Source organism: Corylus avellana, chromosome 4 (assembly GCF_965113065.1).
Source record: "Corylus avellana chromosome 4, dhCorAvel1.hap1.2, whole genome shotgun sequence".
Taxonomy (NCBI): Eukaryota; Viridiplantae; Streptophyta; class Magnoliopsida; order Fagales; family Betulaceae; genus Corylus; species Corylus avellana.
In genome coordinates, this window is record NC_142493.1 from 29237276 (window position 1) to 29254349 (window position 17074).

The window sequence follows — 17074 nt, forward strand, 5'->3', positions numbered from 1 at the left end:
AATCCCCTACAATTTATTTAAAAATAGAAAATTATCAAATTACGTAATTTAAACTATTTTAAAACATCAAAACGCTTGAAAAATGCTACCTATTAAAAGAGTGACATGTTATTGAGATAATCAAAAATAATTTTTCTCTCATAAGGCTTCATCTTTACTTTTGTAGAGACTATTCTTCTTCATAAATTAAAAGACAATTTTTGACACAAAGCATTTTTACAACATAGATAACATGATCCTGATGAAAATATACTCAATTCTTAACGGTAACATATCACATTTTTAATATGTGATATTTTTTAAGCGTTTCGATACCTAAAAATAGCCAAAATCACATAATTTGATAATCTACTATTTCTTTAAAATTGTAAGCTAGGGATCCTTAATCCCCAAAATACTTAAAGCATTTCATATTTAATCAACTTTGGCTTATGGTTTTTATCCTTCTTTTCTTTTTTGAGTGATTTATTAATGCCTTATTTTTTAAAAAAATAATAAAAGATAATAAACAAAATAGAATAAAAACTCGTTGACAAAATAAAGCCCAAAATGCATAAAACAGAGATGGTCACGAGGTCAAATTTTGTTAAAGCATTCAAAGTAGCTCTTTTACATGGGATCACAAACTACAGTAAAGATCCTATATTACCTTTAAGATCCTATATTACCTTTAAACATTAAGATCGCTATAGAGTAACCTAATGTATAGGGTTAGAGAGTGACTTCTATAAGAAGGTGGTGTAAACCCACCCTTTTATGCCCACCACTCGTCAAGTGACACCTCAACATTATAAAATAAACCTAAATTTAAAGAAAAAACACTATCACACTAAATTATTCCACATAAACCCTAAAAAATCAGAATTTTTTTTTTTTTTTTAAAAAAAAAAAAAAAAAAACAAAAATTGATGGGGTGGCTGGGTGGCCACTCCATCCCCCACTGGCCACCCCCAGGCCATGGGGTGGTCGGCAAGCCACCCCATGAGCGAAAGTGGCTGCTGCAAATATTCTTAAAAAAAAATAAAAAAATAAATAAAAAAATTGAATAAACCTAAATAATTTGGTGTTTTTGTTCTTATTTGGGTCTGTACAATAATCCTAAGTGACAGCTTCTTATTGATGGGCATAAAGAAGATAGTTTACATCACCTCCTTATATAAATTATATTCGTAGGGTTATAATCTAGTAATCACATGTTAAAATAAAAATAAAAAAACTTATTTTCTCTCCTAATCATTAAAAAAGTAGAGAAAATAACAATGAAGTCCTAAAAGTTTGTTTTTTTCTAGTCGGAAATGGCAGGCCTTTCTCCAAATCGTCACTGCAAACGTCATAACAATTATTCCTCCCATCCTTCATACACGATCCTTCTGCGTCCTCAGCATGAATGTCTCAAAATTTGAGCAACCAGAGCCATTTGCACAGAGCAGTTACAGCCAATACACCATCATGGTCCGGCCCCACTTCCTCCTCATAACATATCCGGCCCAGGGCCATATCAATCCCGGCCTCCAATTCGCCAAGCGCCTCATTCGCTTGGGGGCGCACGTCACCTTCGTCACCACCGTCGCCGCCCGCCGCAGCATGGCCAAAATCCCTGATGCCGACGGCTTGTCCTTCTCCACCTTCTCCGACGGCTACGACGACGGCTTTAAAGATGGTGACGACGCCGGCAACTACAAGTCCGAGATCAAGCGCCGTGGCTCCCAAGCTCTCACTGATCTTGTCGTGTCCAGCGCAAACGAGGGTCGCCCATTTACAGGCTTGGTCTACACCATCTTCCTCCCTTGGGCTGGGGACGTGGCGAGTGAACTTCACCTCCCATCGGCGCTTATTTGGATTCAACCCGCCATGGTTTTGGACATATACTACTACTTCTTCAATGGTTATGGTGATGTCATTAGGAACAGCAGCAATGACCCCTCCTGTCCGATACAATTACCGGGACTGCCATTGCTCACTAGCCGTGACCTGCCGTCCTTCTTGCTTGATTCAAATACGTTTACTTTGATGTTTCAAGAGCAACTTGAAGCGCTTGAAAAAGAAAGCAAGCCGATAATACTAGTGAACACCTTTGATGCACTGGAGCTCGAGGCGTTAAGAGCGATCGAAAAGTTCAATTTGATTGGAATTGGGCCGCTAACGCCGTCTGCTTTTTTGGATGGAAAAGATCCATCCGACACTTCTTTTGGAGGAGATCTTTTCCAAAGCTCCAAGGACTACATCGAATGGCTCAACTCCAAGTCCAAATCATCCGTTGTATACGTGTCGTTCGGGAGCATATTGGTGTTATCCAAGCAACAAATGGAGGAAATTGCACGTGGATTGTTGGATTCCGGCCGCCCCTTCTTGTGGGTCATAAGAGATAAGCAAAACGGAGAAGAAGAGACGGAAGAAGATATATTGAGTTGTATGGAGGAATTGGAAGAAAAGGGAAAGATTGTGCCGTGGTGCTCTCAATTTGAGGTTTTGTCACACCCTTCATTGGGATGTTTTGTGACACACTGCGGGTGGAATTCAACTTTGGAGAGCTTAAGTTGTGGGGTGCCAGTGGTGGCGTTCCCCCAGTGGTCGGATCAAGGGACAAACGCGAAGCTGATCGAGGACGTGTGGAAGACGGGAGTGAGGGTGACTGCAAATGAGGATGGAATTGTGGGAGGTGATGAGATCAAGAGATGCTTGGAATTGATTCTAGGAGGAGGGAGAGGGGAAGATATTAGAAGGAATGCTATGAAATGGAAGGCTTTGGCTGCAGAGGCTGCCACCGAAGGCGGTTCTTCGTATAACAATCTTAAAGCTTTTGTCGATGAGATTGTACAAGGTGGTTGTTAAAAATAATACATTTCTTTCTAACAGTGTATTCGAAGTTGATTTAAAAAAAAAAAAAAAAAATGTGTATTCAAAGTGAATGTTGACACTTCTTTTTTAAAATTTAAATAATAAAAAATCAGGTATATTGTGAAATGCATCAAATTTGAATTCTGTTGAATAGTATTCATTTGAAATTGAGAGACTATTGCCTCTAATTTAGGGTAAGCGGCCTTAAATTGAGAGAATATTGCCTCTAATTCATTTGAAATTAAATGAAGATAAGTGTTACGTGCACTTCTCATTAGAATTATGATCATCTTCATTTTATTTGAACGGGAGAATATCCAGTTGGTTATAGTGTAGAGTGTTTTTGTCAATCTCAAAAAGTAAAAAAAATAAAAATACTCTTCTAATATAACTAATCGGATATTTTTCACTTTATTTGAACTGAAATGGATTTTGTTTCTTTTTACTTTTATACTCTCTAATATGTATTCATCCCTATTCGATTTTGGATCGAATGATAATTTTAACTGTTATGCAAAATATTATGAGAGTAAAAATATGTAAAGCATTTATCTTGTGTGATTTTTCAAATTAGATGGTGATCAAAAGAGGAATTTGGTGATATAAGAAAAGAAAAGAAAAATCTGAGGAACAACATATAATTTCTGCAAATTAGAGGGGGGTGATGAGTATTTTCCTTGCAAGGAAGATGCCCCCAGCGGCCAGCGTTTGCGATTGTCGACCTTCTTCTTTTATAAGGAAGTTGCCACACCTGGGCCTCATAATTGGGTTGGATATGATACCGTACTTCCGATGGGTCTACGTGGTAGAACAACGGTAAAATTGTTGACCTCCGATGATTGAAACGGAATCAACACCTTCATGGATGGCGAGCTTAGAAGACGTGATGAAATTTCACCAGCACTGCTCAGTTCTCAAAGCGATTGAAGAGCCAGATCTAGAGACTAAACATCATCTAGATGGCTCTTGGACGAGCTTGATTTGTCCAAAAACAACGGGCCTGCAGGTTCTACCGTTGTTTTACCGCGTAGATCCATCAGCAGTACGTGTTGGATTCTCCATTCGCTGAACTTGAAGAAGAGTTCAAGGATGATGAACTGAAGGTGCAGAGGTGTAAGCAGGTATTTCTAACCACTCCACCCTTGCACCTTCATTTCATCATCCTTGAACAGGGGAAGAAATTTGCTCATCTCTGCTTCAAGTAAGCCGGATTATTACCCCTTTCTCTTAATTGTAGTATAGGGCCTCCCATCTCTTTCAAATGGAAATCTATCATAATCCATTGACATTTCAGTGCCTGTCAGACATGAAAACATAGCCTGAGTTTATCCTATTTTATTTTTAATGAATTTACACAAGATTTGCAGGGCAGCGCACATGAAGAATAAGGGTATCTTATAAGTTGCAAAATGTTGAAGCAAACAGGGGCGGATTCATTGCTCAATTCATTTATTGCTTCACTGCTCAATTCCAAATGATATTTGGTAAAAAGAAAACAAAAATACTCATGTTATGTGGAGTTAAATGAGTAATGCCAAGGATGGTGGCGGATCTACTCTCTTGCTGGGGATGTAGACTAGGCCAGTACAGAAATAGTTTATGGAACTTGATGCCATTATGTCTAATGCGGATATTCGGGCTTGAAAGAAATTATTGGCCTTTTGAAGGATTGAACTTCCTTTAGACAGATTGAAGCATCTATTTTTTAATTGCTTTTTCACTGAATGTCTCTAGATTGTAACATTCCTTTTTAAGAGTTATTGGAAATGAATACATCCTGCGTGCTTCATTATAATTAATATTATTACTTATCAAGGAAAAAGTTGAACCAAATTATGCCTATCAGATATTAATTTCAGATGAAATGAGCCTGAGTTAATACGGTTTAAAGAGTTGAAAGTATCACAATATGTTGTCTGAGTTGAAAATGTTAAAAGAATGGTCAATATTGTTGAAGTAAATTATGCCTACTTTAATCAGTTTATACAAGTTATTTGATTGAATCAAGTTTGTGTTTTACAGATGAATTTTGTCTTCTGCTCATACAGGGATATTTCAAGTAACTCTCTGAGTGTATATATCCCTCGGTCACTTGGGAAGCTGGATGAGCTCATTATTATTGTTGCCTTTTTGGACATTTTGAAGCAATGTGTCAACCAATTTTCTGATGGGGCCAATACCCTCTGATGGTGTGCTAATCAACTTAACAGAAAGCTCATAAGTGCAGCTTCTCCTGATCTGCTATGTTTATAATGTGAATTTTATCATCAAGCAGCTCTTTGTTTAATAATTCATGAGATTTAAGGGAGTTTTCTATGCTAAGTTCATTTTCTTTTAATAATTTTGTTTGTTGGTAAGAGACAAGTATTATTAATGAAATATTACAGAATATTGTTGATGATAGGGAAGGCGACAGATTTCATTGCTACTCTACTCTTGACAAAACTTTGTTTATGTTCTGTAACCTGCCACAGTCACTGGCCAGTTGTAGTAAGCTTAACAATGCAGTAATTTACCCAAAATATTATCCTAATGGTCTGGCCATTAGGGTACTTATACAGTTGTATTAAGCTTAACAATGCAGATTTGTTGGCAATCGTGGTTTGTGTGGTAAGTAAATCAACATGGCATTCAAGTAAGATGATGGAGGACCTGAAGAATCGTTTTAGTTAATCGATTCATACTTTTGACATCATTGTATTCAACATGGGATAAATTCTGAGGATTTATACTATCTAGAATTTCACCTTAGTAGCCCAAAATCAGGCATAAAATCAAACTCCAGATGTGTTTTCTTGTTCCATACCATCAGGATGTGGAGAAACTGATAGAGGAGGTTCAAAAGGCTAGAAGAATCAAATTGTTGCATCAGCCAAGCAAGGTGCAATCTTTTAAGCTTTGTTTTCACTCATAAATTTTGTTGGATTTCATCGTATACCATAATACAGATACCTGTGCATTGCCTGATCTGACACATATTATAGTATTGCCGAGGCTAGCTGTTGTCATAACATTCATACCATGTAGAACTTGAGAGGTTTCTTGCTAAGTCTTAGTTTTCAATTTTGTAGATGTTACCACTTTTGTCCTCTTGTTCTGGAAACCTTTCAACTATGTAATTTTGATTTTGACTGGAAGCATAAACAAAAAAAATAAAAAAACACAGCTAACATTCATAACCTTTTACCTACTGTTGCCTGAAATGCCGCTACTATTGACTTTTCCCGGCATTTAAAACACATTGGTAATTTTTTGCAGGCATTTTTGTGGGTTGTAGTGCTCCCAAAAGGACGATCTGATCCATTTGCAAAATAAACTTCTTTATAAGATCGTGGAGACTCTTGTAAGATTGATTATGGAGACTCCAGTAAGATTGCTTATGGAATTACTTTGATAAAGCAGAGGGTTTTCTTTAAAAGGGTATTAGTTCTTGATGATGTGGATCATTCATTCAGTCTAGTTTGTTTCTTTTGATTACATATCAAAAAATATATATATATATAGTTCTAGCAAGTGTGTTAAAATCTCGTCCTTTGCAGTAGGCTTAAGAACTTTATCATAATATTCATATCATATATGAACTCAAGCTTGAGTGGCATCAAATTTTAGGTACTCCTGTTATGGCTCAGCATTGTAAAAGTGACTCGTGTTGATGATGAGCTAGAATTCTGTGTGGGAATTGCTTCTGCAGATTTTGCAGTCAGTAATTTCGATGAGAGCTCAACCTGTGGATGCGAGTTTGATTGTGTTAATGTGAAAGGAAGGAAGATTAAGCCCAAGAATCTGGTGTGCTCTTCTTGAGTGAGCTTAAGTAGTTTAAGCTTTAAGATAAATAACATGATTACCAATAAGCAGGTTGGATTCTGTATGCTTAAGTACTTGTCTTGATGTACATGTATGAGATAATTATCTTTCATATCTGAAATGGGGTTTATTTTTTGTACTTGATATGTTAGATTTTTTGCATCTTATCCGTTTGAGTTTGTATATGCCACCAAGTTTTGCCCAACTGACCACGTTGGTTGACTTGTTGTTGTAAAGCATTTTGACTTGCTGGTTAACTTCAAGTGGTATATATATATATATATATATATATTAATTATTTTGGGGCCCGGGCATCGTTGTTGTTGTTGGTTTTTTTTTTTTTTTTTTTTTTCAAAGCGTGAAAATTGATAGTGTAGTTAGAAGAATCTTAATGGAAATATTTACGGGTCATGAAGACGATTGTGCACAACCAATTAATCCAAAAGCATGTACATCATGCACATTGATGCACGTAATAAAAGGCGAGGTTTAGGTACAGTGCGGTAGTTTGGATGGAAGGCTGAGATCTTCTCACACAATAAAAAATTAATTTTTAAAAAAAATTATATAAAATTCATTAATTATTAAAAAAATAAAAATATTAAAAAAATAAAATAAAAAATGAAAGGGGTAGCTTGGCGGGTCTGGGGTTGGACGAACCACCCCCATGGCTAAGGCTACCCCCAAAAGGCCAAAAAGCCGAAAGAAAAAGAAAAAACAAAAACAAATATATAATTTGCAAGTCAGCAATATTTTTCTTCATGTTACTAATCTCATGCTGGAAATCTGAGATAGTAACTACCTTGGATTTTTGTTTTGAAAATCGTTTCAAGGTATCTTCAAGAGAGATTTTAGTGCCAACAGGTTTTTCAAAGTCTTTAATCATGAGTTTCTTAAGTCTTTTAAGATACTCTTCTTTCAAATCAGGATTTTCAATTTTTGAAATCAGGGTAAGAAGTAAATCTTCTTGTTCTTGATACTCTAATCTTGGTTACATCCAGCAATACATGGATGGATCTGTTAAAATCAATTTTTCTGATTTAGTACTTTCAAGTCGAATTAAAAGGCCTCTGTTGGTTAACGAACGAAAGAATTTTTTTGCTGGTTCTACCACCAAAGAAGGACTCCGTCGTCGTGATAAAGATGTGGATGAGTCTCTTAACGCTCCTCCTCCTCTTTCTCCTCCTGTTAACCCTGATTTGAAACTAACTAAAAGGAATTTATACCCATTCCCAAGTTTCTTCTGTTTTTTATTCTACTATAAATCATCCTTTAACGGATGACGAAGGTGGATCTGTTTCTCCTACTGCTTCTGACTTTGTTGCTTCTCTTCCTCATTAGTGTAATGTTATCACTGCTACTGCTCCCATTAAAGATTTCTTTTCCATTATTGATTGGCCAGCTCTGCATAAAGATTTTAATTCAAAAGAAAATCAAGCTTTGCGATATGCCTACCGTGCCAAATATTTTGAAAATGAACGAAATCTCATCAAAGTCAAATGGACCCAGATGATGATTAAGTCCCAAAAACATATTTTATTTTTTGATTATCTTCAAAAACATTTCCCTGTCGATAATGTTTTGAATGTTGTCAAAAAGAATTTTGTTAAAGAAGATAAATCTATTGTCAGATCTTCTCATCCTCCTCTTGAAAAGACTCTTCTTGAGGTCAACAAAATTGTTGTTAAATGTTCTCATTTCAAAATCCTTGATAAGGATCCTATTGATAACGATAGGAAAATTATCGAGCAAAATAATTTTATTGGCCATTATCTTCATGTCATGGGACAACAATTGGACCAGATTGAAGAAATGATGCCCTCTTCCTCTTCTAATTTAAAATTTTCTTCCGCTCCTCCTAACAAGTGGGAGCAGTTAAGAGGCTTTTCGAACCAGGAGCCGTTATGAGGCCAAAGAATCACAAATCTTCTATCTTGAAGAGATATCAGTCTTCATCGTCAGAAATGGAATCAAGAAAGACTTTAATCCATTGTTTCTTTTTAGAAATAGGTGAAGAGGAGGAAACAGGAATTGGAGAAGGAATAGGTGTTAGGGGTGGCAAAGTAATAGAAATTTTTTGTATCAATTTTTCAACATTTTTGACAATGGGATCAATCCTGGGAGAATCTTTCCAAGTTCTTGCTTGAAACCAATGTCTTTCAACTTTTTCTTCGTTTTTTGCATAATTCCATCTCAGAAACCAAGGGACTCTGTATTTTTTAACAAAATGAAGTATAGGTGGGAAAAAGGGATTATAATCATTGCAGCAACCGTCACAGGTAATATGGGATGAAAATAGATGGTAAGCATAAACAAGCTGAGGAGGGAGAGAATCTAAAATAAGACCAAATTGATTCTACCATTGGTTGAATCATGCGGGGAGGAAACCATTAAATGTTTTATCAAAGTTGATATACCAAAAATGGTTAATATATATATATATATATATATATATATATATATTGCATCTTGGCCATGGGCGCCACCTCATGTTGGCCAAGGGATGGCTTTTCATTTTTTATTTTCTTTGTCTTTTTTATTTTTAATAGTTTTAGTTTTTTAATTATTGATTTTTTTAATAATTAATGAATTTTATATTTTTTTAAAAAAAATTAAATTTTTATTGTTCGTAAAAATCTCAGCCTTCCATTCAAACTACGCATCCCCACATTAAATGCAATAAAATAAAATTTAGAACAATCCAATAGGATTAATTGAGCACCATAATTAGTAAAAAAGGACGATTTTAAGGAGCAAAAAACCCTAGCTCTTTTCTCTCTAGCCGTCAAAGAGAAAAGCGAAACCCTTCAGCCACACAGGGGAGGAGGGTTGGCCGTTTGGCTACCTCTCTCCTCCCCTCGTCCTCCTCGCTCAGGTGCTAGTTATTTACCTGATGCCCTAGCCCCCGTGCCTCATTTCTTCCCCTTCCTTGCCGCTTCTTTCCCCCTCTGTTTTTCTCGGTTTTTGGTCCTTCCCTGCCACTTTTCTTCCCCCGCCTTCATTTTCTACAGCGGGCTCCTTGCCCTTGTTTTGGCTCTTTGTGGGTTTGGCTTGTGGGGGGCTTTCTTTCAAACTCCCCCCGGTTTTTGTCTGTGGTTGCCGCTTCGCTATCCGCAATTAGGATTTTCTTTCATGCGTCTCCACCGCGTCGAGCTCACATGCCCCTTACGCGGCGGTTTTCGGCCTGCACGGGTTCGGCTCCCTTCCGGCTACCGTCTTCCCACTTAGTGCTCATTTTCCCTCTTTTTTCCTTGTTTTGGTGGTTCCTTGTTGTTTTTTCCCTTTTTTTTTTTCTTTCTTATTTGTGGTTGTTTTCAGGTCCTGCTTTGCCGGTCTTCTCCCCACCTGTTCACCACCCATCGTCCACTGCTGGGCCTTTCGACGCATCCCCGCCGCGATGAGCTTCCAACGCCCCTCCGGTTTTCGGTTCCCGGTATGTGCGTGATTGGAGTGTGCTGTTTCTTTTCTTGTTTTATTGCTTCTTTAAGATGTATTTGTGTTTTGGCATGTGTTTTTTTGCCTGTATTGTTTTATTTCTCTGTTTTGTTCGGCTTGTAATAAGGCTCTTTCCTCTCACTCAATCTATGGCGTCTTCGGGTTAATTAGTTTTGGTCCAGACCTTTGGGTTGTGGATGTGATCATTATCCTGGCCTTCGGGTTGAAGAGGAAGAGTTTCGGCATGAGAGTCTTTCCACTCTCAAGGTCGAGGAATGATTGTTATTCATGCATTTGGTTGAGTCTGTCTGTCACAGATCTAGTATTAAATCTGATTTTAGTCATGAGTTAACGGATTGGTCTCGAATCTTGTACTAAACCTTGTAATCTTGTAGTTTTATGCTATGGTTGCTTCAGAACTTTGCTCTGTGATGTAAGAGCTTTATACTCGTGATATTATTGAATGAAATATTATATTTTTCTCAAAAAAAAAATTGAGCACCATAATTATTACTGCAGCAGCTTGGTTGGACAATTAAGAACCACTGGGCCTAGTCTAATTACAACATGAGGCACATTTTTCTTTTTTCTTTTTTATCTATCTATAAAAAATAAAAATAAAAACTATCTCATGTATATTTTTGTAGCTTTGAATTGTCCGTTGTCATAATACTATTCATATCGTATACAACCCGGTGGTAAGTAATTTTTTTTTTTATAAACAAATATCATAAATGTATAAACATTTATGTAAATTCATGCTAATTATTATTGAAATTTTATTATTTGAATTAATTTTTTTTAAAAAAAAAAAAAACTTAAAATGACCGCCCCATTCGTCCCCACGAAGCACATGGTTGAAAGAAACTACTTGGGGGCATCCTCTTAGTTTTTAATGATATCCGAGCCGACGAGAAGAAAGAAAGACGTTTTGCGTGATGAATGACGTACAAATAAGGAAGAGTCAAATAAAAGAAGCCAAGTGAAGAGCCACACGTCTGTTTTCCTTCTTCTGTCACTGTCAAGCGCTGTGTCATGAGTCATGCGAATGGATAAACCTCCTATGCGGTCGGGCTGCAAAACTGATGTTTTGCAGCATCCAATAGCATGCGTACACGTTAGCTAGTAACACAGAATCAAATAGGAACAAAAGCACTGGATTTTAAATCCAAAGGCCAAAAAAATACCCATTTTTTTATCACGTACCCTCTTTTTCTTTCTTTCTCTGGTTCATCTTCACCTATGGTTCATCCTCAGCACCCAATTGGTTCATCTTTCTTTTTCTCTCTCCATTTTCACCTTCTGGAAAACCAGAAAGAAATTAGACTTCCTTTGATTTCTTTTGTCATAACCAAAAACACAAGCATTGAAGAAAGCACAGGATTTTTCGCAAACCATCGCTGGCCAACCGTTTGAGAAAATTTTGGTTTTTTCGTGGAAATGGCAGTGACCCTTCTGAGAAAAAACAAGGTTTCGTGACTCATTTTTTGAGAAAAAAAAAAATCAAGAAGCTTTCCATCTTCTAAATCTCCCCGTGTTGGCTTATAGAGAAAAATGGGTTCTTCATCGTCTACGGTTGATATTGGTGTAGATAGGATCAACGCCTATGGAGCGCCCTCAAGTTGCTTTGATTTTCTCTAGTTGTATTTGATTTTGGAGTTTGGCTATGCATGCTAGAAATAGATAGAAACAGATTGGCTTGATATGGTGAGTCTGGAGTGATATTGTGAGTTTGGAGTATAATTTGGCTTGAATATGGTGAGTCTGGAGTGATATTTTGAGTTTGGAGTGATATTGTGAGTTTGACTTGAATTCCATCAAATTGTGTACCATTTTAATCTGTTTTGCTTAGTTAAATTATAAGGCTTTGTTGTTTTCTATTGTTTCTGTACTGCTTGGATTGGCCATTAGCATTGGCCATTGTCTTTGGTATGGCCTCCCACTCAATTAGCATTGGCCATTGTCTTTGGTGATCAAATCAATACGCAAGCGAATCAATACTCAGTCATTCCTTCAAACAATTCGACTCATCTGCACAAAACATTTCTTAACAAAATTCACAGTGGCTAATACATATGGCTACAACTCAAATCAACTCAGAAAAATGGCTAATATATATGACAGTCCCTTTGAAGCTCAGCTTTTCCTTGGTCCCCGCTTGGTCTCAAAAATTTCAGGTGTGCACGCTTGGTCTCGATCCACCTGCCCGGGCGCCAGCAAACCCACAACCAGACACCGGCGCCAGCCAGCATCCCGGAGTGGGTCTGCTGGGCGTTCAGCCAGACCAGAAAAAAACAGAAAAAAAAAAAAAAAAAAAAACACAACCCCAATCAGCCAAACCAGAAAAAACAAAACCCAAACTCCAAATCAAGAGAGACACAACAAAATCAACGAAGAAAATTTCTTAAGCTGCTAGACCCACGGCGTTCGCAGACCCAGAACGCTGCTGGGCGTTCGCCAGACCCACGGCGCCATAGGTCTGGCGAGAACCATTCGTGTGCGCTGCAACCCATTCTGTACATGAAAAAATCGACGAAACCCATTCGTGTGCGCCACAAATTCGAAACCCATGAACAAAAGCTGCAGAGAGGGAGAGACTTTCAGAGAGGGAGAGCCTTCTTGGTGAAAGAGATGGTGTTTCAGGGAGAAGAGGAAGAGTATTTTTCATTGTTTTTTTTATGGGTTCGATTTATTAAAGAGGAGGAATTGAATAGGTGTTTCAGTTGTATTGTGTAGTTGTGCAATAAGGTGAGGTGTCAATCAACTATTGGATGCTGCAAAAGGTCGAGTTTACAAACGGACCGCATAGTAGGGGCACCCCATGCGAATCATCTTATGGCCAAAATTATAGAAGCTAATGGCAGAACCATTTGTCTTTCTCTGCTGGACAACCACAAGAGACGAAGCCTGATCTTGTTCCACCTCTTCTTTTCTCGTCCGGAAACGCACTATCGAAAGCGTTTTTTTGTTTTTTGTTTTTAAATTAAAAAAATGGTAGATCAAGAAAATCAATTGTGGCTATTCTAGTTGAGCGTGACTATAGTAGCACCTACCTGCTGAGAGTTGCATAGAAAGGGCTTAGACAGTGAAAATCATAGGCGCTCCCTCAAATCCGATTGAGCTATAGCCTGACCCAACCCCACTAAGACATCAATGAGAATCCAAGGCGGCTAATACTAATAAGACATATGTGAAAATTCTTCATTGCGGAGATTCAAATCCACTCTTAGTACATGTCATGACTACTTGAAAATTTTTTTGGACCATTGAACCACCAGTACCACCCTTATTGGTAAAGCGGCTGATTGATTGGATACGAACTTGATTCTTCGAAAAATCAAGCTCATAGAATCATTTTCATTTTCAATAGCTTTATAAAAAAAAAAAATTTCGTATTTTTTAGTGTTTAGTAAGACAAAAAATAATACTCAATGGCAAATATTATTAGTTTAATCGAAAAAGCTTGCTTAATTTTTGAAAAATAATTTATATTTTGAAAAATTGTAAATTATTTTTTGAGTTTGAGCATCTTATTCTCCTCAAATCAACAGACTCAATTAGAAGGTTGTTAGGACTTTGCCAAAACTTCACTGGGCCATCGTCGGATTTTCTGCTTAAAACATTTTTCGATACAAATCATCCAGACAAACGAAATCTTACAAATGTTCAAAGGAGAAATTGAAGGGAATTGACCCATGAGGTTTTTGTTTGAGACTTTGAGTAGCCAGCAAGCAAAATAATTTTAAAACAAGCATGTGTATTAAATAAAATCATGGGACGTGAGAAACAAAAGTCGTACTAGATTTTTCATTTGCCAATCAAAATAGAGCGTCGGTCGTGTAACAATTGGCTACCCAACAACATATGTACCCAAAAAGGACTTGGAAGAATTGATTTGTCCACACATGATTTTTGTTTTTGAAGGATGCCGAGGATTATACCGTACACATAAAGCTTCTTTTTTGTTTGTTTTTTGCTTGACTACCGTAAAAACAGTATTAGTTGATAAAAAAAATTATTGATTTAATTATTTAATTAATATTTTAACAACTCTATTATATTATTGTCCAAACTCTAAAATACACTATCTCCAACACTTTCTTTAAAATTGTATATTCTTAAATTATGTAATTTTTTTTTTTTTTGCAACATCAAATTAATTAATTTAAACTATTTTTAGGTATCAAAATGCTTGAAAAATGCTACCTATTAAAAAAGTGGCATGTTATCGAGATAATCAAAAAAAAATTTCATCTCATAAGGCTTCATTTTCACTGTTGTAGAGACGTTTATTATTCAAAAAATCAAAAGACAATTTTTGAAAATTTAGAGAATAATAACCTGATGAAAATATACTCAATTATCAACCGTAACATATCACATTTTTAATATGTGAGATTTTTCAAGCATTTCAATACCTAAAAATAGTTAAAATCACGTAATTTGATAATCTACTATTTATTTTAAATTGTTGGAGACCCTAATCCCAAAATACTTGAGCATTTCATATTTAATCAACTTTAACTTATATGATATAAGCATTGCACATTAATTAATCTTGGCAATTTGTTGGTTTTTAATTTTATCCCTCTTTTTTTTTCTTTTTTTTTTTTGGAGTGATTTATTAATGCCAAAATGATAATAAACAAAACAGAATAAAAAACTCGTTAACAAAATAAATCCCAAAATGCGTTAAACAGAGATGACCACGAGGGAATGTTTTGTTAAAAGCTTTGTTTTTTTCTGGTCGGAAATGGCAGGTATTTCTCCAAATCGTCACCGCAAACGTCATAGCGCCTACCCCCCCCCCCCCCATCCTTTATATGCGATCCTTCTGCCTCTTCAGCTTGCAATTTGCACAGAGCAACCAATACACCATTTGCACAGAGCAACCCAGAGCCATTTGCACAGAGCAGTTGCAGCCAGTACACATGGGCCGGCCCCACTTCCTCCTCGTAACATTTCCGGCCCAGGGCCATATCAATCCCGGCCTCCAATTCGCCAAGCGCCTCATTCGCTTGGGGGCGCATGTCACCTTTGTCACCAGCGTCGCCGCCCGCCGCCGCATGGCCAAAATCCCTGATCCCGAAGGCTTGTCCTTCTCCGCCTTCTCCGACGGCTACGACGACGGCTTTAAAGATTTTGACGACGCCGGCAACTACATGTCCGAGATCAAGCGCCGTGGCTCCCAAGCTCTCACTGATCTTGTCGTGTCCAGCGCAAACGAGGGTCGCCCATTTACAGGCTTGGTCTACACCATCCTCCTCCCTTGGGCTGCGGACGTGGCGAGTGAACTTCACCTCCCATCAGCGCTTCTTTGGATTCAACCCGCCATGGTTTTGGACATATACTACTACTTCTACAATGGTTATGGTGATGTCATCAGGAACAGCAGCAATGACCCCTCATGTCCGGTACAATTACCGGGACTGCCATCGCTCACTAGCCGTGACCTGCCGTCCTTCTTGCTTGCTTCAAATATGTATTCTTTTATGCTCCCAACACTGCAAGAGCAACTTGAAGCGCTTGAAAAAGAAAGCAAGCCGAGAATTCTAGTGAACACCTTTGATGCACTGGAGCCCGAGGCGTTAAGAGCGATCGAAAAGTTCAATTTGATTGGAGTTGGGCCGCTAACACCGTCTGCTTTTTTGGATGGAAAAGATCCATCTGACAAATCTTTTGGAGGAGATCTTTTCCAGAGCTCCAAGGACTACATCGAATGGCTCAACTCCAAACCCGAATCATCCATTATTTACGTGTCGTTTGGGAGCTTATTGGTGTTATCCAAGCAACAAATGGAAGAAATTGCAGGTGGATTGTTGGATTCTGGCCGCCCTTTCTTATGGGTCATAAGAGATAAGAAAAACGGAGAAGAAGAGAAGGAAGAAGATAAATTGAGTTGTATGGAGGAATTGGAAGAAAAGGGAAAGATCGTGCCGTGGTGCTCTCAATTGGAGGTTTTGTCACACCCCTCGTTGGGATGCTTTGTGACACATTGCGGGTGGAATTCGACTTTGGAGAGTTTGGTTTCTGGGGTGCCTGTCGTGGCATTCCCCCAGTGGACGGATCAAGGGACAAACGCGAAGCTGATCGAGGATGTGTGGAAGACGGGAGTACGGGTCACTGCAAATGAGGATGGGATTGTTGAGAGTGTTGAGATCAAGAGGTGCTTGGAATTGGTTCTTGAGGGTGGAGAGTTGAGAAGGAATGCTAAGAAGTGGAGGGATTTGGCTAGGGAGGCTTCCAAGGAAGGTGGCTCTTCGTATGAGAATCTTAAATCTTTTGTGGATGAGATTGGAGAAGCACGTTGTTAGAAAAGTGTATGTTAAATTGTTAATTTGCTGATCAAAAACATTTGCCTTTAGCTTCTTGTTGTTAGGGATGAATTTGTGGAGTTATATTTATATCTTAGAATGCATGTAAGCACTCTCTGTCTGAGTAATCAAATATGTTATAAAAGATGTTCTTCAATATTATTATTATTATTATTTTTTTAAAAAAAAAGGGAAAGAAAAACATCCTGGATGATATTGATAGGTATGTGTGGCGTGTGAGTTGAAGTCTAATCACGTGCTTGGGCCTTGGGGCCCCGGCACTGTTTGGTTTGGTTTCGAATTGTCATCTTCGATTTCCTTGTCCACGTTCAAATGGTTCAATCGAGAAAGAACGTGGAAAAACACATACAACTGCAATGAGTCAATTCAGTGTAACTTGGAGGGTTGAGTTGCAATTGCAAATTGCATAATATGCTTCTTTTATGGCCACCTTGTCCAAGTGCATGCTTCAGTGAGAAAAATCGCATGCCACGTACATAGCCATTTTTCATTTTCGGCCGCCATACACAAAGAGTTATATGGGCCCCATTTGGTAATGGATATTTTAGGTGGTTTTTTGTTTGGAAGTTATTTATGGAATATAATGTAGATAAAAATTTTGAATTTTTTTATATGAAAAAATTAAAAAGTTTTGTTTTATAATTTTTTTTTTTTTTAATTTG

The 17074-nt window shown here is 37.6% G+C and overlaps 1 protein-coding gene and 1 pseudogene across 7 annotated transcripts; both read left to right on the plus strand.

The window, feature by feature from the left end:
• The first annotated feature begins 1276 nt into the window (after nucleotides 1-1276).
• LOC132177039 (phloretin 4'-O-glucosyltransferase-like) lies at nucleotides 1277-6781 on the plus strand. Of its 7 annotated transcripts, none has more exons than XR_015911880.1 (3): nucleotides 1277-2821; nucleotides 4861-5719; nucleotides 6097-6781. XR_015911880.1 is itself a non-coding variant. In XM_059591797.2 (1 exon), exon 1 carries the CDS (start codon nucleotides 1384-1386, stop codon nucleotides 2830-2832), a length of 1449 nt encoding a protein of 482 aa, XP_059447780.2. In that variant the 5' UTR covers nucleotides 1277-1383. The 7 variants fall into 7 exon arrangements, 1 of the variants encoding a protein (XP_059447780.2); XR_015911882.1 differs by lacking the exon at nucleotides 1277-2821 and adding an exon at nucleotides 3437-4322; XR_015911883.1 differs by lacking the exon at nucleotides 1277-2821 and adding an exon at nucleotides 3437-4322 and having other exon boundaries at nucleotides 4887-5719.
• Nucleotides 6782-14934: 8153 nt separating this feature from the next.
• On the plus strand, nucleotides 14935-16394 carry LOC148586591 (phloretin 4'-O-glucosyltransferase pseudogene; annotated as a pseudogene).
• The last annotated feature ends 680 nt before the right edge of the window (nucleotides 16395-17074 follow it).